The following is a 23280-nucleotide window of genomic DNA, read 5'->3' as shown; positions in this document are numbered from 1 at the left end:
TGCTGTGGTCTAATCGCGATGTATCTGCTGATCACCCCTTGCGCGAACCTTCTTGATTGCCTACCTTTTCCGACCTCGTTGTTCGCGTCCGCTGATTCCAGTGGTTCATGCCGAGGACGCGGCCGAGGTCGAACTGGGCGGCTGCTTGGCGCAAGGCATGCGCACGCACATACACGTCATCTGCGTTCCCCCACTCTCTCTTGTCATAACGCCTCTCTCCTTCGTTGGCTGCCTTTCGTTCACGACAGACCGCGACTCCGAGTGCGTCAGGGAGCCCCCCCTTGCGTTTCCCGCCATCGCTTCCTCCTCCATTTTGTTGCTGCGGCTCCGTCGGCTCGTCCTTGTGTTGCTCCCTCGTTCGCTTTTTTCTATTTTTCGTTCGCATCCCGCTTTGTGCTCTCCGTGAGCCTCCACGTCACACAGACAGAGAGACACACTGAGGGAGGCAGACGCCCCCCTCCCCCTCTCCCTCCCCCATCCACACAGAGACTTTACCATTTTTTCTCTTCGTATGTTGTCAGCGACTGCCCCGCGCATTATTGCCCGTCGTCCCCCTCCTCTCCGCGCCCTTTGCACGTTTCGTGCGGTGTTTTCGTTTTGTGTGTTTTGGGACGTCGATCGCATAGTCATCACCCCACTGCTGATTCACCTCCTTCACGTTCCTCTCTCTCCGTATCTGCACCCCCCTACCCCACTCCCTCCCTCCCTCCCTCACCTTCTGCCCATTCTAGTCTTGCTTGCCGTTCCTCCGCGTGTGCCTGCGTGCTTGCAGGAGGGGTGGTGGGCTACGGTGGGGGTGAGGGTGAGGGGTGGGGGTTGCACGCGTGCCATGGGGAGGTATACAGCGGAGATGACGTGAGAGAGGGGAGAGCTAGAGAGACGGTGCTAGCGACAACAGCAGCGGGGCTGCGCCTCGGACGCCCAAGGAAGGACGGACGGAAGGACCGATGCGGAGAAGCAACATCCACCCTATCTTTGATGGCAAAGAAGCAAAGGACAAACGGCAGTAATAGTAAAACCAACAAGGTCAATGAGCGGAATCAACGTCATCGTGTGGTCTACAGACAGCGTGCCCACTCCCGTGTCGTAACAGTGCGCGCCTGGCGAGAGTGTTGTCGTCATGGCAGTGGTGGTGTCGGAGGGGACTCATAAATGGGCACCTCAACTTCACTGGGAGCGTTGTCTCTCCCTCTTACTCACACAGGTGTCCCCCCCTCCACTCTCCTCCCCTCCTCGTTCCTGTTCGATGCGTTGCCGGAGTCTGCCGACGTCCCCTCCGCCAACACGCACGCGTCACGATGTGGATGTTGCCTTCTGCTTCTAGTGCGTGTGTGTGTGTGTTGTGTTAACGCTTCTGTGTCCGTTGCGAGATCCTTTTTCCCTTTGAAGTACGCCTCCCTCTGCCTCACAGCTTACTCGCTTCTCCCACGCATCCTTCGCTTCACCTTACATACCTATATGCATACATCCGCATTCGTGCGTCACAAAGCTCCCATCCGTGCGCTCTTCGGTGGCTAGCCCTCTTCCTCTGTCTATACTTGCATCGCGCATCCATCCTAGTGCACTCGCCTGTGTCATGTATCGTGAGGAGGCGGACGGGTCGGCGGTGGTGTGGGGCATTCCTGTCGTACCGTTTGTGCCGGTGCAGCACACGCAGATTGATGTGTCCACCTTAAACCGTCTTGGCAACTACTGCTTCCGTTTTGCACGGGAGCACGGGTGGCTGCAAACACCCGACGAAATGGCGCTCGCCGCGCCGGACGCCCAGGGCAACGTGGCGCGTCCGCCGGTGGAGCAGGCAACCCACGCCTACACAGACTCGAACAACACGTTTTTCTTCGCCGGCGTCGAGGAGATCCTTGATAATCCGTGCCCTGACTTCGAGTTGCCGCCAAGGCCCTTAAGGCTGTGCGCTGAGGTTCACTTACACCTCGTCCACGTCGGCAACAGCTCCTACAGCGTGTACAGCCAACTTTACACCTACTTGGACGGGCAGGGCGAGGCAGCGCGCAGCTTGCTTGGCAGCTTCAAGGTGACAGCAGTGTGGGTGTCGAAGCAGCAGCGCACCCCGGCGGCGCTGCCTGCTGATAAGCGGTCGCTGCTGCGCTTCGCCATTGAGAAGAATGCGTCGAAAATGCCCTCATCCGACGTAGCACGGGTTCAGCGACTCTCAGTGAGTGACCTTCTGCTGCAGAGCGGGTGGTTCGCGAATACGTCTGCCATTGCTTCCATGGAGATTGCCGCGTACTCCCCGCTCTCTGCTCCACCACCGGATGAGTTTCTCATCTCCCTGCCTCATGTGTGCACCGCGGCACCCCTCTGGCTGCTTCATCGGCGCCACTTCATGCTGCGCGAGACCGATATTGACTTCAACCTGCACGTGAACCAGCTCGTGACGAAGCTGCTCGTGATCGACGCCTTCCGTGGCGCTACGGCCGATGCGCAATGCGCCTACTCGCGTCTCCGGCGCCCTGACGTGCCGCCAAACCGCGCCGACATACTGCTGCGCAAGTTCCGCATCGACTACGTTCGCGAGGTCCCGGTGAGCTGCGTCGCTACGGAAGTGTTTCTCTTCCCTGTAAACCCGGCACGTGCCAAGACGCAGTTCTCCTCTGCTGGGACTTCTACAGGCAGCGGGGATGGTGCTGCTGCCACTACTGTGGTGGTTCCAGATAGTGAAGCATCCGACGCACCAGCGGTGGACATGATGGACATTGGTTTCTTCACGGTCGGCGTGCCAAGCCTGGACGGTGCCTCCTCGAAGGATCGCTTCATTGCCTCGGTGGGCGTGATGACGGCTGCCACCTGCTTCCTGCATTAGCGAATATGCCTTCTTCCCTCTCTCTTACAAGTCTACCCTTCCGGCACCTGTGAGTTGCTTCTCCGCTGCATTCCATCATGCTCCACTCTCTCTCCCCTGTGCTTCTCTCTCTATATTCGAGAGTCTATGCCGCGAGAATTGGGTGTGTGGTGTGTGCGTGTGTGTGGGGCCTGCGGCACCGCGAGGGGGATGCACCAGGTGGTGAGCGGCTGCGAGGCGGGTGTGGGCAGCTTTTGGTGCACGGGGCCTGCTCTGAGATGGTGATGTCGGCGCATTGCTGTGCGGGCTTCTGTCTACGGCTGCTTGGCACGACGCGAGGTGAGCTTGTGACAGGCCTGGGGGGGGGGCAGAGCGGAGCTGGGCGCATGTTGCATGGCAGCGAAACGGACAGCTTGAAAAATGTTTGTGTGTGGGAAGACCCTGTTCCCCATGCGCGTATGTCGAGAGAGCGATCGCGGCTTGTCGTCCATGGGGCAACGGCCTCCCCCCGCCCCCTCCGTTGACATCTCACGGTATTTGGGCTCTGCATCTATCCAGCGTTTTTGTACCTCCAGTGAGTAACGCTGATTTCTCCTCTGACATGTGCGTGCGGCTGTGGTGCGCTTGCTCTGTGTGTGCGCACCGGGTGACGTGCATCGCTTCCACTGCTCAGCCTTCTCCTCTTCACTGCCCACCACCACGATTCCTCTCTATCTCTCCCAAACGTGGCGCTCTTCTCTCTTCTCCACTGCCACGCAGGATATCTCTTCACGCCTTCACCGTTCTCAGAGTGTGCACACACGTACGCGTCTCCGTCTGCTCAGCACGTGCGACTTCACTTACATATTTTCCTCTCTTCGCTTCTTCGTGTTTCGACCCCGCTTACCTAATGTTCCGCTTCACCGTCCCCGCTCTGAAGAAGCTACAGCCGCTGGGCCAGCGCGTGCTGGTGAAGCGCGTGGAGGCGGCGAAGCAGACCAAGGCCGGCATTCTGATCCCTGAGCAGGTGGCCGCCAAGGTCAACGAGGGCACCGTTGTGGCGGTGGCGGCTGGGTCGAAGGACTGGACGCCGACGGTGAAGGTGGGCGACACGGTACTGCTGCCGGAGTACGGCGGCTCTTCGGTGAAGGTGGAGGGACAGGAGTTCTTCCTGTACGATGAGAGCGTGCTGCTTGGCGTGCTGTCAAGCTGAGAAACGGGTGGAGAAGGGACCGACATGGCGGGCGAGACACGGCGCACACACTGTTCTCCTTAGCAGCGGAAGGAAAAAAGGAACGGGCAAGAGGAGGCAGGGGGAGGGGGTCCGCACAAGGTCGGGAGATAACCGGTATGTCGTCGCACAGAAAACAAAGGGAAAAGTAACCGCCCGCCTGAGTTAGGCGTAAGGGGCAGCGTGGGCAGACCACGGCTTTCTCCTCCTTTCGCTTGTCTCCTCTCTGACGGCCCCCCTCGCCCCCCTCGCCCCCCTCTCCCTCTCCCTCTCCAGCCATAGCAGTGCGCGTGCGTCTCTCGCTCTCCTCGCTGTGTTGTCTCAGGCTCTTTTGCGTGTTGTGCGCGCAGGGCGTTCCCACATTTGATTTCCGTTTTTTTTTTCCCCCGCCTCCTCCTCCTCGCTCGCTCGCTCGCTTGCGCACACGCGTGCACCCATGGAGGCTTATCATGCACGCACACCGCTTCGCTCCCGCCTCTTATGCAGGTTGCTGCTATGTGGGTCGGCGTGTCTCTGTGAGTGCCGGGGGAGGGGGAACACTTGTTTTCTTTATCTGTACGTCGCCGCTATGTGCCGCATGCGCGTGCAAGCACATTGCTGCGTAAGCGGCCACCTGACGGCGAGGATGGCAAGCGTTGCGAGGACGAAGTGGTGAGAGGGGAGGGGAGGGGGGAGGATGGTGGTAGGGTTGCTTGTGCGTAAGTGTGTGTGTGTGTGTGTGTCTGTGCGGGCGAAGACGTTTCACGCGTGCGGCATGTAGTCCATTAACGGAAGTGCGCACATGCACGCGATCAGACGCACGATACGATGACACAGCATGACTCGGTCTTCATGTCGCCTTCATCTCCCTCCACCCCCGGTCTCTCTCCCTCTCTCGACTCTTCCCCCCCTCCCCCTCCCTCCTCCTCCCTTTCCATGGCGAGAGAGAGGGGGAGGGAGGGAGGGAGGGATGGGGAGGGAAGAGGCGTGAGCTCGTATCGGTTTCTAACAGGATAGCATCTCTCTCTATCTATATCTATATATATCTATATCTATCTATCTATACCTAAGCAGTCAAGTTGTTTTGAGACACCCACACACGTATTCTCTCTTGGTATGGACAGTGGCTTGTTTTCTTGCATCGTGACGGAGGACCAGAATGACAAACGCACGCACACACACACACGGGGCACCCCACCTTACCCCTCCCCTGTACTTTGTCTGTGGGGAGAGGGGAGGGTCGCTGCTCGTCTCTCTCTTGGCCCTCCCCCTTTTCTCCCTCTCTCCTGCGATCACGCACCATCGACTCCCTCTTACCCTGTGAGTGTGTGTGGACGGGATGGGGTGGGTGGGTGGAGCAGCAGCTTTGTGCTCTACCGCTCTCCCATAGGTTGCACAGCGGCCCCAGTACTATCCCCACCCCTCAAAACACGCATGGCGGCCTCCGTGTCTTAGGATCGTCCTCAGCTGTGTGCGCATGCTCTTTCTACCGCTTCCCACTCTCCGCCAAATCACCACCGTTGGATCGGCCCCCCTTCCCTTCCCTTCCCTCTCGTGCCTGCATTCCTTTACCCGCACTGCCCACCACTTTTTCACGCTGTACGCCGTCGCCCGCCCGCTCCCCTCTCACTTCACACACACACATCAGCGCACTGATCGACGCCAGCTGGCGCACAAGCACGTGCATCGTTTTTTCTTTTATCTATCGCTGCTACTGTGTGCTTCAGCGCCGCATGCATCTTCCCACTTGGCCACCTCATTCCATGTACTGCTGCGGGCTGCCTCTCTCCACGCGCAGGCATGTGCCGGCAGCGCTTGTCCACAGTGGCAAGGGCCTCGTGCGGCGCAACGGCGGGGCTACCTGGACTGCGCGTCACAGCTTCACGACCAGTGCAACGCTGCACTCCTCTCCACCCATCTCAGAGTTGCCTTCCTCCACTCCTGCCGCACCCTCTCCGTTGCCATTCACTTCTGTGTTTACAGCCAGCGATGCTGCCGACACTACCGCAGTGCCTTCTGCGGGCACCTCGTCTCCGCTCGGCACTGGTACTACTGCTGCGGTTACAGCGACCGTGATAGGCCTTCATGGTGACAAGGTACCCCTCAACACACCGGCGGAGGTCGAGGAGGCGTTTGCCTGCTCCGTGCAAGCGCGTACCGTCAGCAATGTGCAACTACGCCGCTATATTGACCACCTGCCGCCGAAGGACTACGCCTTGGCGCTGGCGGCCGTGAAGGGTGCCAAGACTGCCGGGCTGCGCATCAGCCCCTCCACCTACGAGGCACTCCTTTCCTCTCTCATGAGCGGCGGGCAGCTTCGGGCAAGCATGGATCTCTACCAACTTATGATACAACAACACATGGCACCGACGCCGAACATGTACGCAGCGTTGATGGAGATGTGCCTGCAGCGCGGCATGCCCAAGGCTTGTCAGTTGCTATTCGACGATATGCAGAAGCGCGGCGTGCGACCTGCTGCCCACAATTACGAGCTGATGATCACAAGCCTCTCCACCGAGGTGCCGCCGCAGTGGGCGCGCGCCATCGAGGTCTTCGACAAGATCTCTCGCGAGCGCAGAAGTGGCATCACCGCCAAGACCTACAATGCCCTGATGCGGGTCTACATGAACATGGATCCATTCGACTGGCGCGTCGTCTATAACTGCTACAGCGAAATGCGCAACCGCCGCCCGCGTGTGCCGCTGCAGTGGGAGAGCTATCTCATCCTGTGCGAGGCGCTGCGGAAGGGCCGAGCCGGCTATGTGCGCAGGGGCATGGCATACATCGATGCCTGGATCGCCGTGACACCGCTACGCTCCTGGAACTTCTTGATAGGGGCGATGGTGTACTTGACGTTCGTTATGGTGTTGAAGTCGATCATAGGGTACTTCGTCGTGTGGTACTACGAGTTGAGTGTCCCCTCTACGTCGGACTCCGTGCTCCCCAGGTGAGCGTGCCGCACTTTTCTCTGCACGGGTGCCAGCACACAGGAGGAAGGGGAGAAGTCAAGCCGGCGAAACGCTCACCCATAGAGTCATCGCACATGCGGGAACACGGGCAGGGAGGGAGTTCATCACTCTACAGTCATGAGCACCCACACTGGCGGGCGTACATGCACGCATTTCTCCCGCTCGTTTCTTCTGTTATGCTGCCGTCGCTGCTGTTCCATCGGAGGCCGGCTCATAGGCAGGAACGTGGCGGTGGTCCGTGTGTGTCTAGGCGTAGGAGACTCAGAGGGCGAGCAGCGCTGTTCTCATACCTTTCTTCCCATCCGCACCCATCCCCTTTTCCGCATTCTGTGCGTGTCTGCACGACATACGGAGTGGCTGTTCATCATCGCGGTCGCAAGCGGACACGCCACCCTCGCACGCTCACGCTTACACCCTCTCCCTCGCTCTTTCCCCCTTTCCCGCCTCCCCTTCTTCCTGTGCGCACGCGTGTGCAGATGGGGCCACTCGCGCGCACCCGCGCGTATCACAGATGAAGAAAGTAACGTGACGTGGAGGGAGGGAAGGGGAGGGTGGCGGGACCGTAGCACATGTACACCATCGCGCACGCCGGTGCGAAAACAGAGACCCACGCAACGAAAAGCTCACAGACATTCGTCTGCAACGCGAAAGGCGTGAGCGGTGCGCTTGTGGGACGTGCTGCGACATCCCCCATCCCTGTCTCTCGCCCTTGCAGCGGCTTTCGTGCATACACGCGTACACAGACTGAATAAGCTTGTGTATCGTGTTACAGCGCGCCCGTATCCTCCTCAAGACACTCACCTTTCCCCCACCCCCGCGCAGCTTCACTCGAGTGCAGCGATTCGGTGGTATCGTCCAGCCCTTTCCGCCACCGTTGTCTCTTCTCATCCTCATGTCGTGCGGGGTGTATTGGTCCAGAAGAAGAGGGTACGCCCATCTCCTCAACTCACCACTTCCCCTTGCACGCACGCATGCTGAGCGCACGCGCAGGAGGCATGAATTCCTTGTGTATGTGTATGTCCGTCATTCACCCACCCTCATCGTCGCCTTCCGTTTCCTCTTCCCAATCACCGCCGTTACACAAATCTTTGCCGACTGGTGTCTCTCTCTCTCTCTCGCACGCACGCACGCACGTCGCTTCGTACGACGTTGTTCTCCATTTTATGGTTGATCTGTGCTTTCCACCCGGCCCGGCATGTACGAAGAGACGCATCGCCGTGGTGGCAGCATCCCCTGCTCCTCCCTCCTACTGTACCCTGTGCTTCTTCTTGTTGGCCTTTTTCCGCCGACCACACCCACTCTGTCTTGCGTGCGGTTCTCCGCCTCTGCGTCTTTCCATAGATCTGCTTTTACCTCCCCAACTACTTTCCAAGGGGCAGCTCGGCACGCGAGGACGCCTCTCCGCACGGGTGCCAGCCGCTGTTTGAAAGTCGCTTGCCCTTTCTCCGCATCCTCGGTGCTCCTCTCTTTCGCCCATCCTCCGCCCAGCGCCCATCATGGCATCCACTTCCGGGCCGGCCTCGCTCGAGGAAGCGGCGTTGGCCTCCCTTGGTAACTACTCCCCCGAGCAGCTCCAGATGGCCGAGACGGCACTCCGTGCAGTGCTTATGGAGAAGGTGCAGGCCCTTGCGGCGGCGCACGGCGATGCCTTCATCCAGGGCCTGGTGCAGAAGGAGATCGCCAGGACCAAAAAGATGGAGACGGAGCTGGCGAGCATGAAGAAGAGGCTGGGCGTGCAGGAGCGCTTCGTGGACAGCGTGCGGATGGACGTGCGCAAGGTCAAGGCGCAGGAGGAGAAGTCCAAGTACATCTGCCAAAACCTGCAAGAGACGGCGAGGAAGCGAGAGCAACTGACGGAGAAGATGCAGCCTGAGATGGAGGCCTACCGCAGCGATGTGCGGGAGCGTGTGAGCCAAAATGTGCAGAGCATCTGGGCAGAGTGCGAGAAGCGCCGCGAGCGCGTCGAGACAGTCGAGGCGGAGGTGAAGGAGCTCGAGGCGAGGCTGGGGCACAGAAAGGAAACGTTCGAGCAAAACTTTGCGGAGTTCCAGGATGGACTGAAGGGGCGCACGACGGAGTACCAGGAGCTCATCGTCGCCTACCAGGAGGCAACCAAGGATGTGGGACTGATCGAGGCGCAGCTCATGCTGGTGCGGCGTGAGCGCCAATCGGTGGAGGTGACGCGGGCGGCCCTGCAGCAGCAGCTTGAGGTGTACGAGAAACAGTTCGAAGGGTTTGCCGACTCTGTCATGAAGCCGGAGGATGTCGAGGCTCTCGCAAGGCGCCAACACGATCAGGCGCAGATGCGCATCACCGAGTTAGAGGCCGAAAAGGCCAATGTGCACCAGCAGCGCCTTCAGATGGACAAGGAGTTGACGGACCTGCGCGCCAAGCACGCGTCACTGAAGCGCGAGATGCAGCAGCTGGAGAGGGCAAAGGCGGCGGCGGAGAAGAAGTGCCGCCAAGCCCAGCAGACCCGACAGGCGAAGAAGTAGATGCTCTGCACGCGCGAGTCTGTGTCTCCGTGCGTGCAGGTTGGCTGGCTTGGTACATCATCATTAGTCAGATGCGTTGTTGGTTTTTTGGATGTGTGCGTCTGTGTGCATAGAGAGCTGCACGTGTACTGTGAGCTTCGCATGACCCAGGCCGCTCACAGGGCCATATGCACAGAAAACGCACATAAGGGCAAGCGAAAAGTCAAGCATCCCGATATCCGTGGGCTGACCAACGTCGTTGTGATGCGCCACGGAGCATGGCAGATGTCCGTGCGCCGTCACTCAGTCTTCTTTCGGATGTCACCGAGGGAGGGGGTGGGGAGCGAGAGAGAGAGAGAGCAGCTTCCGAAGCAGCAGCAGTGCCGAAATTGCCCTGCGCACAGAACGGCTCTTCCTCGCCGGTCGCGGTGTTGTCTCCCCCTCGCCGACTCGCTTCTTGGGCTTCACACCTCTCTCCGACTCTCTCCGCTCTTTCCCCGGTGACTGGGCGCTTCTGCCTTGTACACGCCTGCCTGTGCATGTGTCCCGAGTGCCACGATGGAGCTGCTTACTCTTCACCCCTCTTCTCTCGGCTCTAAGCCACCCCTCTCTCCTCCCAGCACCGACACACCGACACACCTACAATGCGGCGCTCGCTGCGCTTGTGGTGCAGCAAGTTGGACCTGGATGGCAACCCCTCTCGCTACTTTCCGCGCTTCCGCCCACGGCGGCTGGTCATGCCGGTGGATCCGAACGACGTCCACAGCGACAAGCGGCAACCTAACCCGTTATTCATGAAGGTAAAGGCGCAAAAACGCCAGCGGCGCCGTGCCGAGATGCGCGGCGCCGTGCAGCTGGCTAGCGTTCCCAAGGAGCGCAGCGTGGGGGACGTGTACCGGCTCCTGATGGATGCCTGTGAGACGCAGAGCTTGTTCTCCGATGCCGCGCTAACGCCGCTGACAGTGCGGGATCTGGAGTCTCTCCTGAAGGCCTACAACGCCGCCAGCGCAGTGCGGCGACGCTCTGTTCAAGGGCAAGCAGCTCCCCCGGATGGTGGAGCAGCGTCGGTCGGAGAATCAACAAAGGAGCAGGGCTCGCCGCGTGATGACAACGCGCCGCAACACAGCACTCCACTATACTCGCGTGCCTTCCAAGCGACTCCATCGCCGGTCGCCGCATCGTCCTTCGCCTCCGCCGCTGCCGCTGACGCACTCTCCATTCGCGAAGTGGATCAAATGTGGTCGATGCTCGATCACACACCCCTCAACGCCCCCGTGCACGGCGCACTCGCCCTACGCGGGGACGCGCTGATCCGTTCCGTATTGCTGGAGCTCACCTACTCTGCTTATCCGCGGCTGCGCTCAAAGCATGTGCAGCAGTTGCTGCATGAGACGACAGGGTTGCTGCCGTGCGGCCGCATAGCCATGCGGATCGGCCTCGCCGAGCACTGCGGCGTAGAAGGTGACATAGCCATGTGGCGTGAGCTCAACGTCCTCTCGGAGCGCATGCGCATCGCGCGAAGGGAGGCGGCGGCGCACCTGCAGCGCGTCGAGAAGGGCATAGCAGCGCAGCGCCGGTGGTACTGGAGGGCGGTGTTGCGCTCCGCTGCTGCGCGGCTGAAGCTGTTTCCGGTGCACAAAGAGGACCTGCAGCCGCGGATGCAGTGGGTGCGCAGCTTTCTCTGTGCCTTTGTCGCCTTTGTGGAGATGGCGGAGACGTCCGGCGACGCCCATGCCCGCGTTCGACCGCTCATCTATCAGCTGTTTGCGAGTCAGCTGGCACGCCATGTACGGGCCCGTCAGATCATCGAGGCTGCAGAGGCCATTGTTGCCGCCACGTCCGAGCACGACGCCCGTGTAGATGCTGCTGCAGCAGCTCCCTCGGCGACCCCGCCTCTATCACCGCCTTGGGGTGATAATGAAGCGAGTGTCGAAGCGCTCTGCCGTCGCGTCGCTGAGGAGCTGGCGCGGGTCAAGTCCCGCACTGCAGACGAGGAGGAGGTGCTGGAGGGCCGCGCACACCCAATGAACAGCAGGGCCGACCGGCGGCGCGAGCAGTTTGAGTCAAGCGGCGGCGCTCATGGTACCCAGATGCTCCACGACGAGACCCTCGAGAGGCACGCGGAGGACTACGGTCATCTTGCACCACCGCTGCTGCTCCACGCACTTGAGTCGTCTAGCCCGAATGCGTTCAAAGAGGCGCAACTTGTCCTCCGCTATGCGCCACAGGTGTCCGAGAAACTGCGTCGATCACCGATCGACGTTGATCAGGTGGTACGCCGCGTCGTGGATGTGCAGGAGACAAACAACTACGCCTCACTGCACAACACGCAGCAGTATCGCCAGGTTGAGTATACTGTGTGCCGCCTCTACGCCGGACACTACTGCCTGGGCGAGGGGAAGAGCGAAACGCTCATGTCGGCGATGCAGGATGCATCCATGCAGATGCTGCTGAATTACTACCTCCGGTTTCCCTTGTCAGCACCATCTCCGCTCGAGTCGCCGACGCAGACGGAGGGGAACAGTGATGGTGCCAGTCATGGCAGTGGCAGTGCTGCTACCGCGACGGCACACCTCCGTGACGGCGACGAAGGCAACGCGGGTGGCGTGCCGGCGCCGCGGATTCGGCCGCCGAAGACGGAAGAAGAAGTTGTACTGTAGTAGTGGAGAGGTGATCGCCGGCGTGGAAGAGGAGGGCGTAGGCAGGAGATCGGAGGAGACACCCCTCTACCGCCTTCCTCGCCGCCCCCGCCCTCCTGCTGCTTTGCTCATCCGTGCACGCGCCTTTCTTCACCCGCGCCGCCCCATCACTCTGCCCTCAGTCCCCGCCTCATCACTGCTAGCGCAGGATCACAAGGGGGGAGGGAAGGCGATAATGTAGGGAGCAGCACAGGGGTGCAGCAGTGGTAATAAAGGAAGAGGTGGGACGTACTTCACAGCGCAGATCTGAGTTCTGGGGGTATGCGCCGCAGACAAGCCGCACGCGCACTGATGTCCCACTTTTCGGGCAAGCGCATGAAAGCGGTGAATTGACAAGTCACAAAAAAACAAGGCGAATGCAGCCCGTCGGAGAAGGCTTGGCGATCAGCGGACAAGGAATCATCACATTGCTTCTCTTACAAGAGGGTGCGCGTAGGGAAAAGGCAGCGCCCGTGGGTCGTGAACAGGATGAGGGTGCTGGGTGCGTGCGTGTGTGCGTCTGTTGGCTTGTTTCTGCAATGTGTTCCCATGTTGACGTGTTCCCCTCATCCGTGCCGGTGAGCCCCATGTCTCCTGCCCTCCCGTCCCTTGTGCCTTTTTCATCCATTGCTCGAGCCGACATCAGGCACCCCACGCCACGAACTCAACGACACACGAAAACGCCACGTCGCCCTCCATTCCCCTCTTCTGCGTCTTCTCGTTCTTGGCTGATGGCGCACTGTGAGCACCGTGCACCCAGACACTCACCAACGCGTCTGCCGACACTGTGAGACAGGTGCGAGGGAGGGAGGGGGGCGGGGGCGGCAGCAGTGCGCACAAGAGGAACGCAAAAACTGACAGGCGCGTGCGCCGACCCGCGTCTCGCTCTGCACACACACACGTGCCTTGTGGTCGCCTTTGGTGACAGCCCATGACCTGGAACACCTTTCCGCCCCGTCCCCCTCCACACATGCCTGCACCTCATCCCTTCGCCGCCCTCACCACCTAGCCGAAACAGCGCAGCAGAAAGAAGGCAAGGCCGATGTCCGCATGCCACCCAGCGCGGCTCTGACCTCCATCAGCAGCATCTGTGCCATGGATGTTTCGATCTCTCTCGGCAGCCAAAGCGGTCTCAAGGCAGCTAACCTGATGAAGGTCGATTGCCTGGGTCGCACGGGAGCGCATGAAGGGTAGCCCAGAGGTGACAGATGCGATGCAGAGGCCACAGCAGGGAGTGACGCTTTAGAGGCTGGGAACTGCAAGGGGGAGCAACTTCGCGGCATCCACAAACACTTGCCTTTCCATTGGTTTGTGGCGCAAGTCATACACTCGCGCAAAGGCGTATGCCCTCGAGGGCAATTTCCAGGGACTCATTCGACACATCGTTTCACGGCTGCACACTCTGACGTTTGTAGGCGCATCGGATGGCGCTGTGGGCGCACTCAGAGGTGCAGGCGCCCACTTCCCCACCCCTCTCCCTCCCCCGCCTCGATTTCCAGTCGTTTTTCTTTTTGTTCGCGGCTGTGGGGAGTTCCTCCGTCGTGGCTTTGATGTGAGATGCTGCGCTGCCCTTGTGAAGTGTGGGCAGTTGTCGGGTGTCTGGCGGTGCTGCGCACTTCGGACCCTGGTGTGACGCAGGCGAAGCGTTAACGAGCCCCCGAGGCTCTAGATGAGGCGGCTCTGCTTTTCACGGCACTGGAGTGGACTCGTTTCTCAGACTAGCGGGGTACATGGTAGGCGGCGTCTTCCCTGGACACCGCTAAACCGGGAACGTGTGATGGGCTCGTAGGTGTTGCAAAGGGAGGTACCGGAAGACACGCGTCGTGCGCCGTGCGCTTGCGTCTCGGTCGAATTCTGCGCCAGCGTGCCGACTGATCCGGTGCTCGCCAGCGGCGACTTGACGCCCAAGGGCACAAAGATTGACCGACGCCGCATGGCGTGCTCGGAGTTGGCGCCGACGGGGAGGGGGTGGTGATGCGGCCATCATGTGTGCTGATCGGCCGCCGTCGTCAGCGGAGTGAGAAGGCCCCGGATCAGAGCGATTATATGTCACCCCTGTCGCCAAAGGGCACACGGATGCGCGACGCCTTGAGCGAAACCGCACGGCAGCGAAGTGCCGCAGCCCTCCCATCTTCTTGTGCATGCGTCGTACGGTGTGGGTTGCCACGCCCGTTCCGTCTTGCTATCACCGTCAAGGTAACAAAGTGGTGCAGGGTGCACCCAGTAGCCGTGCTTTTCTTTTTCTTCTGGTTCTCCCTTCGGCCACTCCTCCTCCCCCTCCCTTCTGTCCGTGTCCTTGCCCGTGTGTGTATGCGGCACACGGAGCGGAGGACGGCCCTCTTTGTGTGGAGTCTGGCGTCTTTCCTCTTTCCAGCCCTGCCTCCCTGAGGGAGAATGCCGCTGTGTGTGTGCCTGCGCGCGCGTGTGCGTAGGAACTGGCTGCTCTCTCGACCATAATGTCTATCCTCTCTCTTTCGTGTGCTGCTTCGCGTTGCCGCTCTCACTGCCGCAAGCGGATCGGCTTCTCATCCTCCGTCCCCACGCCCGTCTTTTCAGCTTTGTGTGCCGTCTTGGCTGTCCTCTCCTCTCCTTTGCTGCAGCCCCTGCTGCTGCTCGTGCTCTCCGTCATTGTGCCTTCAGAGATGATGGCTGGGCACACGTGCGATGGAAGGAAGAGAACACCCCTCCCCCTGCCTCCTTTCTCCGCTCACATCTTGTCCTCGTTTCGTTGCACGCTTTCCACGTTCCTTCCCCCCTCCCCCTCACCGATGCACGGACACGCCAACGAATGGGGCAGAGCCCCGATGCAGAGGAGAGGGGCCGATTGGAGGGTCGAGTGCCGTAGCGAAGACATCTTCTCGGTGTACAAGAAAACAGCAACAACGACCAGGACACACCCACGCCGTCGCCCACGTGGACGATGGCTCACCGATGGCACCCATGTTTCCTTTGTCCGAAAAGTGCGAAGGGCCCGAAATGAGTGGACGTCCGTTTGGAGGGTGCACGGAGGTGTCGCAGCCGCGGTGGGGGCAGAGACGGCTCGGCGCGTCCTGCGTTACCATTCAAGGGTATTTGAGGACGCTTTGGGGGATGGATCTCCCTACCCACCTGCGCTGCTCGGTAGAGGGGCGAGCACGTATACACTTGCCACACTCGACCATTTCCCTGGGCATCGGAGAGGCAATCGAAGTCGGGTATTCTGTTGCACCCACCCTCTGGGAAACTGAGGGATCCCCATCTACTTTGTTCTCCTTCTCTACGGCAACCCGGCTCTCTGTGAGCTCTGCCCCTCTTTTACTCCTCAGTGCCTGTTCCGCTTGCCGCTCTCTCCTCATACCGTTGCGTCGACTCTCGCAGAGAACAACAACGGCGAAGTTCGACTTTGCTGACGGCCTACTCCTCTCTGTTCGTGCCTGTGCGTCTCGGTGTGTCTGTCGGCGTCGTGGTTGACACGCAGAGAGGCCTTTCTTTCTCTTCCTCCCTTCAACACGCACACGCACAGGCACATCCACCCTCCCCACACACTCAACGAGGGATGTGAGCAGAGTCGCTCTCCTTGATTCGGTCCCTCCCCTCTGACTGGCCGCCTTTCGTTCTGGAGAGCGCGTACCACCGTCTCCTCCCCCTCGTTCTGGCGCTACTTTGCCTGTCCTTGCGTTTTCCTTCCTGGGCCGTAACCCTGGCCCTCCTCCTTTCCGCCACACCCCCGCCTCCACACGCAGGGCGGTGACAACACACTTTAGCGCTTTCTTCTGTTCTTCTTCTCTTACCCTTCCTCCTTATCTCCCCCTCTCTTGTCCACCTATCTCTGTAACCGGTTGGCTGCTGCGACCGCACCACCGCACCGCCCACCCCACGTTAACCGATCGCGTTGCTCTGCCTCTTCTCGACTTTGCGAAAACCAAAGATCTGCCCACGCATATATAAAAACACCACCGACACGGACGCGTCGACCTCAGCTCCGTCCCGGAGAGCCGTCTCTTGCGTCCACGGCACAAGCAGACACCCACTCAACAGAACAGCGAATCCGCTCCTCAGGTGGCGCGCCATGCACGTCGCTCGCTCGGCGTATCGCCAGCTGCTACGCGTCGGCAAGAAGGTCTCGGACAAGTACGCGGACCCAAATGACATGTGCTTTGCTCTCTTTGGCGTTCTGGTGAGCCGGCACGACTTCATCAACGCCGGCTATGGCAGCAGCTTCCCCGCTATTCTGCGCACCTGCTTTCTACGTCCCTCCATCGCCGGCTACCCGCACGACACGACGAGCGCGCGCACGAGCGCTGCCTTTGATGCCCTTCGGCGGCTGAACGAGCTGAAGGCGTCTAACGCAGCATTCCGCATTCGCGAGCTGCGGCGGATCATGTCAGACGCGGCAGACCAGAGTGGCGCTAGCACCGTCGCTGCCGCATCCGCATCGACGGATGTCCCACCCACCCCCTTGCCCTTTTCGACAGCCTCGGGCCAAGCAACGGCGCCGCCCTTGTCATGTGCGTCGCAGGAGACAGCCCACACCACCGCCGTGACGTACCCGCTCGACGAGGAAGGCGTTCACCTCATCCGTGGCAGCGTCCTGATCGAGCGCTCCTCGCGACGCCGCATTCAAAACTTCACGCGTCACTGCGTCGTGTGTGAGCCAATCAACATGACCTTCCCGCCGTACCGCTTCTGTGTCCCGCCGGAGCCGTCCTACTTGCTCGCTGTGCGCAGCGAGTTCGCCCTGTACGCCATCACCGATGTGCTCTTGGCGCTCTCGGCGACGAGCATCTTCAACGCACATCGGCATGCCTACATGTCTCAGCAGCAGCTGCAGCAGCAGTCCTCCGAGGTCGGTCAGTCGTTGACGGACGGTGGCATTTGTGTTAGCGGTGGCGACGAGGTGGCCGAGGACGCGCCATCCGAGCAGAGGGACGCGGACAACACCAACAGGAAGGCGAAAGGCGGCGCGGGTGAGGGGCGAAAAGGCGCCGCGGTTGCAGCGGCACCCTTGCTGAAAGCGCGCGGGTTTCCCATCACGCTTGAGGAGCTGCAGGACCTGGTGCGCCGAATTCCAACCCGGACAGTGATCCAGACCGACGTGCTTGAGGTGGAGATCACGACCGAGTACGTCTGCTCCAACCCGTCGACGGCCACGCCAGCGTCGCCATCGGCGGCCGAACACTTGGCCAAGCAGAGCAGGGACGGCTCATTCTCGTCGACGACACCGCTAAAGCACGGAGCGACCGTTGACGGCTGTGGTGGCAGCGCCTCCGCCAGGACCGCGGTGCGGGGCGACGATGCCAAGGCGCACCTGTTTCTCTACTACGTATACATCCGCAACCGCGGTCCGCTGAAGAATCCCAAGAGGTGGCACGCGCAGGTGCTGTCGCATCACCTCGTCGTGATTGACGCGGCACAGGCACAAGTACTGGAGATGGGCCGACCTGGCGTTGTCGGCAACTTTCCGCTGCTGCAGCCCGGCGCGTCGCACTGTTTCGAAAGCGGGGCAACTCTCTCCGGCCCGGAAGGGCTGCTCCGCGGCTCCATCCAGGTAAACCTCTTCAACGATGCGGGTGAAGTGATGATGCTAGACGCGGCAATCGCGCCGACACGGCTGACGGTGGAGGTGACAAGCGCTATCGGCTTCACCTCTTCCAAGAACGCAAAGGAGGAGCTCGTGCAGCGGAGCCGTGAATCGTCGGCACAGCCGCCGTCGGGTGCACGCACGCCTGAGGATGGCGCTAATCCGGCGGGAGGACACGCACTCTCCGCGGACGGGGCCACTGAGGCGTTGGAAAACGGCCGCGACAGCTCCTCAAAGCCGAAGGGTGGCAAGTAAGGGGGCCGGCGCCGCCTGCCTACTCCCCACCATCAACGCCTCTCTCTCGATCTATGCGCGTATGCCGCTTCTTCCACCTTCTTGGCTGCGTGGCCTGACCTCGCTCCCCTTCTGCCTTACTGCCGGTGTTGTTGGCTTGTGTGAGGAGCGCGCATGTGGATGCTGCTGCTCCTTCCTTGTGCTGGTGCTCTCTCTCTGTGGACTGGGAGGGGAGGGGAGGGGAAGTGAAGGCTCGCTACGTTTTCGTTGTGCTGCTCGTCATCACCATCTTCTCTCTGTTTACAGACGACGATCTTGACGACAACCATGACGACCACAAGTGCGCCTCCCACCAGGTGCATCGATACACACAAGACGGCAAGAGGATGTGCAGGGCAACACGCGAAAGGGAAGAGGGCGACTTTTTGGATCTCTCTGTTTCTCCCCTCTGAGTCTGCCTATTGGAGCATGCGTGCAGAGGACGGCATGTGTGTCCGTAAGGGTCAGCGTGCGCACAGGCACTGCCGTCGCCTCGCTGGCCCTCCTGCCTCCCTCCCTCCTGTCGGCCTTCTCGACATCTCAGCGTACACGTCTGGCTGCCTGTCTCCTCCTCCTGCTCCTCAACCTGTGCGTGGGCGCCTGCATGTAAATCTCCTCCCCCCTCTCCCTCTTGCCTCCATGCCATCTTCAGCGCAGAGCAGCATTACCCAGAGGCGTTTGCCTCGTTAACTCATTGTGTGTGTGTGCGCGCGCGCACTTGCGACAATACTTCCGCGCACTATACCGAGAGCATCGTCTTGCTCTCTTGTCCTTCCTCCCCTTGCTATTTTCCCTCTGTCAACCTGTCAACAACGCCGGCACCGTTTTCGTGTGTATCGCCGCCACGATGGACGCCCCGGGTACTGCGGTGGAGCAGTACTTTAACCAGCTCATCCACATGTGCCTCTTGACGCAGGTGGTGGTGTCTGACAAGCAGGGCAACACGATTCTCGCCTGCTTCGGTACGCCAGGCTCGACGGGCGGCGACGTGAACGGCGTCAGCGGCAGCGGCGATGGACAGGAGGACGAGCTGCCAATGGAGAGCAACGTCACCGTGAGTGGCGCTCGGTACTTCCAAAATCTCGAGCAGCTGCAGCTCGGCACCCCTACCTACATCACCGCTCAGTACCACGATGCTGTGGTGGTACAGCTGATGGAGCCTGGCGGGTCGATCCTGACGCTGATTGGGAGCCGGGCGAAGGGGCACTTTACGGGCGGCTTGCTCTCTCTCGTTCCGCAGATTCACAGCACGGTAGTGTACACGGAGCTTTTACGAAAGGTGGAGGAGTGCACACAGTAGCCACGGATGCGGAGAGCGTGAGCGAGCGGGTTGCCTAGAACCCAGTGCGAGGCTGACACAGCGCTTCAGCTGCTTGTTATTACCGGTGATCCGTGTATATTGTGACGTGGAGGCGATGCCGTTTGCAATGAGCGCGTGCTCCATACCCGTACGGCACACCCACTCGTGTGCGTGTGTTGACGTTTGAATGCTTGATGTCTGCGAAGGAGGCGGAGAGAGAGGGGGGCCGTCTTTCTCCCCAGCAGAGAAAAAAGCCCTCACAAGGTAAGATCTGCGCACATGCATCCGGGTGCGCCCATAACCTATCCATGTGAATGGGGAGCAACGCGCCTCTCTGTGTGCGCGTGGGATGCGCGGAGAGAGGCACGGGAGGAGAAGTTACGCTCCCGTGTGCCACCGGCACCCCCTGAACCTGAGCGCGTGTGTATGCCTTAACCGGTGCGTAATGTTGAGGGGTGGAGGAGCAAGGGGCATGGTCTCGAGGGAGAGGTGCGCTCAAAGATGTGCATGCCACGCAACATGGAGAGTGCTTGCCAGTGACTCTCGTGCGCTTCGTCCTTCCCCTCACCCCATCCTCGGGGGTCTCCTTCCCTTTTCGTGTTTGCGTGCGTGCGTATGTGTGGATGCACGGCACACAGCACACATATACACACACACACGTGCGAAGATCCCTTTCCAGTGCCCCACGTGTCACCCCCTCCCCCCTGATCTGCCTCTTCCCTCCCCCCACACACATACACACATACATATATGTATGCACGTAGGTATACGCGCGCGTGTGTGTGGCTATTTCTCGGCTTTGCGCATCGCAGATTAGAGAGATTTGCTCACGGAGAGGTTACACGAACACGAGCACGTACGCTGTCGTTGTTGCCGTGTGTAGAGGACTCCAAACCCGCCTCGTCTTCCAGCTAGTGTACACTGACGTACGCTGGGGAGGGGAGGGGGGAGGGATCTCATACGCATTCCGAACGGCCACTGCGCAGCCGCGAGCCGCGCAAGCTCGACCGCGTCTACACTTGTCACACGCCTCTTTCGTTGAGCGCAAGAAGGGAAACATAGATACCCAGGCGAAGCGAGCTCGCCAGGCCAGTCATGAGCAAAGTCAAGGATGGCGGGGGAGTCGGCTCCCTCAACGACTCCATCCCGCTTGATATAGAGGAGAGCTCAATGTCTATTTACTCGGACGAGGAGGACGATGGCGACTACGACCCGTCCAGCCAGATCTCCGAAGACGCCGCCTCCTCACTCGACTACAGTTCCGTCAGTCGCACCTATGTTTCCCACTCGCGCACGAGCGGCATGCACGTGCAATCGGAGGACTTCACCGGTACCGCCAGCTACTATTCGAACGGCGGAGCTGCATCCAACTCGTTCAGCTACGACGACGGGGACTACTCGAGCATTTACGGCTCCATGTCCTACGGCGACTCTGTGCTGCGCTCCCCACAGTCGGAGCTGAGCTCGACCTTCGCCTCGCTCTACTACGAGAACGAATACGTGGTGAGCATGCGGTCCACGCTACGCTTCCTGCGACGCCCGCTCTACTACTTCGCCTTTACCACCGCCGGCAGCGGCGCTGTTGGGAGCATCTGCCGACTAGCCACAACCTTTGCCAAGCGCTTCGTCGACAGCGGCGCGGGCATGGCCGATTCCTGCGTAGGCGCCTACCCGGGTAGTGCCGCGAGCGGCGCCGGTACCTGTCCGAGCCTGCCGTCGGGGTACCTGAACGTGCCGGAGTGGCTGCGCGATGTGCGAGCATCGCTGCCGAGCTTGTTGGAGGTGCCGGCCGCGTGGATGCTGCGCCGTCACGGCATCCCAGTGCTCTCGGAGGTGATGCAGAAGCAGGAGCAAGAGTCCGCTGTTGCGGCGGCGGCCGCCATGGCAGAGCAGGTGAGCTCCGGCGTGCAGGAGGTGTGGGAGTCGTGGCAGAAGACGGGGCCAGCGATCCCGGTGGCGCTCTTTCTGCCCATCTTCTCCATAGTCGTCTTCAAGGTGGCGCAGCATGTGCGGCCAAATTCCGCGAACCTGACGGAGATACTGCGACCACGGCAGGACGTCAACGATCTTGATGCTGCCTCCACATACGTGAAGACCCCGTCCCCGGCACGCCCGTCGCTGATCATGGACGCCAGTCCGATTCCGGCACTGTCGTCCTCAGCGGGGAACTTGAGCGCGCAGTCGGCGTCGATGAACATGCTACCAACCTCGCGCGGAACCGCGTCTGCCACGATGAGCCGCCACAGCGCCACCGGTGACGGCTCAAACGCGCAGCCGGCGCCGTTCGGAGTACCACCGGTCAACATCGCTACCATTACGAGCGTATCCCCTGTAGTGCCGCGTATGGGCGCATCGGACACCGACGGCGTTTCTCCCAGCTCGCCGGGCGACTACCCCGACGACTCGCACGACCGGTCCCGCTCGACGACGCAGGTGCCGCAGACTCACCGTCACATTGCTGATGCTGCGGTGCCACAAGATAACGAGGAAGATGGAAAGGTGCTTGATGCGGACGCCGATGCCGACGTAGCGCCTTCGTCGCTGGTGTCGGTGTCGCCGTCGCCGCGGCCTGCAGAGGGCGACCACAAACCAGCGAGCGAAACCCCCGGAACCGCACTGCCTGCTGCTTCCCCGTCAGTGTCGCCACTTCCGCGCATGCCTCAGGCGCTCTCTGAGGTTAGCAGGGCGGGCCGACTCGTCTCAGTGAAGGACTCTACCCTGCGCGGTGAAGTCGTGGCTGCGGTGGTAGGTGTGGTTGATGTGCGGGAGGCAAACGCGGCCTTCATAGCGGCCGTGCGCTACGGCTGCAGTGTTGTCGTGCTGCCCTCTGCCCTTCGTGATGTGGACGGGCTGCTCGAGGCGCCACCGTCGCTGACCGTGGAGTTCGCGGACGACGTTGTCGCCGCTTCCACCGTCTTGGCAGATCGTCGTGGTCTGACGATGGTCGGCGTGACGGCGCAGCAGTGGGACGCGCAGGCGGAGCCGCTCGACACCTTCGCACACCCCGGCAACGCTCTTTACGTCTTTGTCGCGCATGAGTCCTCCAGCCTGGCGGTGTTGGCCCACGTGGAGACGGTGGTGGCACACAGGGTCTTTGTCGGCACGTCGTGGACGGCGGTGCCGGTGAACCAAGTCTTCTACGACCGCTTGCTCAAGGAGAAGGCGGTGCAGAAACCGCAGCAGGCGACCCAGCCACAGCGATAAAGACGCTGTCTCCGCTATGCCGTGTTCACTGTTGTTGCGCGCGGCTGCAGAGTTTCGCTCATCAGAGTGATCGCAGCGCCTCTACGCACACCTTTTTCCTTCCCTCTTACCCACCCCCACCCCCGGCTGGCTGCGTACTCGTGCACACATCTGCGTGATGGCAGATGTTGTCGATCGTTTTCTTTTGAGCGCCTTGCCGATCTCCCTCTCTCGCTCTCTCATAGATACACGTACACACTCGCCTTCCTCTCGTCAGCCCTATTCTGACGTCTGCGCGCGTTGTTCCTCTGCCTTGTCCATGCGCTGCCTCCGCCACCACGACGGCTCTCCCTCTCGCGTCTTCTACGTTTGTGCACCGATGTGCGTGCGTGAGTGTGGACTTTCCGTCTTGTCGCCCCCCTCCTCTTCTCTTGGTTCTGTGTTTGTGTCTCATAGATGGTATCTTCTCTAACGCATCTCTCTCTCCCTCTCCCTGTCCCCGTTGTTTGCCATACACGTCCCCTGTCCGTGTCCTTGCGTAGTCGCGCGTGTTTCGTCGTGTATGCGTGCATGTGAGCCGCTGTTGCTCCCATCGTCGTGTCGCACGCAGAGACGGCACGCCGAGTCGGCCCTCCTTCTTCATCCGTTCTCTTCATGCCAGCATACGCGCAGTCAAGTATGTAACGGCCCACTGCGCTTGAAACGGGGATGACGGGTGACCCTCGAAGGCTGTTTTCTCCTCCTCGCTCACGCCGCGGCGCAGATTCGGTGCCATGCGCTGTATCCGCACACCTGCAGGCACCTGCGTGGCGTGTGGTGGCTCACTGCCCATAGCGGGCTCTTCCAACTGCCCC

At 60.9% G+C, this 23280-nt stretch overlaps 8 protein-coding genes across 8 annotated transcripts; all 8 read left to right on the top strand.

The window, feature by feature from the left end:
• Positions 1-1576: 1576 nt before the first annotated feature.
• On the top strand, positions 1577-2821 carry LMXM_26_0630 (conserved hypothetical protein; the record flags this gene model as incomplete). Its single annotated transcript, XM_003876315.1, has 1 exon — positions 1577-2821. The coding sequence occupies one exon, from the start codon at positions 1577-1579 to the stop codon at positions 2819-2821; it is 1245 nt and encodes a 414-aa protein (XP_003876364.1).
• An 868-nt stretch (positions 2822-3689) lies between these two features.
• On the top strand, positions 3690-3992 carry LMXM_26_0620 (putative 10 kDa heat shock protein; the record flags this gene model as incomplete). Its single annotated transcript, XM_003876314.1, has 1 exon — positions 3690-3992. The coding sequence occupies one exon, from the start codon at positions 3690-3692 to the stop codon at positions 3990-3992; it is 303 nt and encodes a 100-aa protein (XP_003876363.1).
• Positions 3993-5752: 1760 nt separating this feature from the next.
• Positions 5753-6940, top strand: LMXM_26_0610 (conserved hypothetical protein; the record flags this gene model as incomplete). The annotated part of the gene is made up of 1 exon (XM_003876313.1): positions 5753-6940. One exon carries the CDS (start codon positions 5753-5755, stop codon positions 6938-6940), a length of 1188 nt encoding a protein of 395 aa, XP_003876362.1.
• A 1514-nt stretch (positions 6941-8454) lies between these two features.
• LMXM_26_0600 (conserved hypothetical protein) lies at positions 8455-9453 on the top strand (the record flags this gene model as incomplete). Its single annotated transcript, XM_003876312.1, has 1 exon — positions 8455-9453. One exon carries the CDS (start codon positions 8455-8457, stop codon positions 9451-9453), a length of 999 nt encoding a protein of 332 aa, XP_003876361.1.
• A 623-nt stretch (positions 9454-10076) lies between these two features.
• On the top strand, positions 10077-12092 carry LMXM_26_0590 (putative spliced leader RNA PSE-promoter transcription factor; the record flags this gene model as incomplete). Its single annotated transcript, XM_003876311.1, has 1 exon — positions 10077-12092. The coding sequence occupies one exon, from the start codon at positions 10077-10079 to the stop codon at positions 12090-12092; it is 2016 nt and encodes a 671-aa protein (XP_003876360.1).
• A 4066-nt stretch (positions 12093-16158) lies between these two features.
• Positions 16159-17925, top strand: LMXM_26_0580 (conserved hypothetical protein; the record flags this gene model as incomplete). The annotated part of the gene is made up of 1 exon (XM_003876310.1): positions 16159-17925. The coding sequence occupies one exon, from the start codon at positions 16159-16161 to the stop codon at positions 17923-17925; it is 1767 nt and encodes a 588-aa protein (XP_003876359.1).
• An 865-nt stretch (positions 17926-18790) lies between these two features.
• LMXM_26_0570 (conserved hypothetical protein) lies at positions 18791-19243 on the top strand (the record flags this gene model as incomplete). Its single annotated transcript, XM_003876309.1, has 1 exon — positions 18791-19243. One exon carries the CDS (start codon positions 18791-18793, stop codon positions 19241-19243), a length of 453 nt encoding a protein of 150 aa, XP_003876358.1.
• A 1095-nt stretch (positions 19244-20338) lies between these two features.
• On the top strand, positions 20339-22447 carry LMXM_26_0560 (conserved hypothetical protein; the record flags this gene model as incomplete). The annotated part of the gene is made up of 1 exon (XM_003876308.1): positions 20339-22447. One exon carries the CDS (start codon positions 20339-20341, stop codon positions 22445-22447), a length of 2109 nt encoding a protein of 702 aa, XP_003876357.1.
• Positions 22448-23280: the final 833 nt, after the last annotated feature.

The sequence above is a fragment of the Leishmania mexicana genome, chromosome 26, assembly GCF_000234665.1.
Source record: "Leishmania mexicana MHOM/GT/2001/U1103 complete genome, chromosome 26".
Classification (NCBI taxonomy): Eukaryota; Euglenozoa; class Kinetoplastea; order Trypanosomatida; family Trypanosomatidae; genus Leishmania; species Leishmania mexicana.
This window is presented reverse-complemented; position numbering and strand designations above follow the sequence as displayed.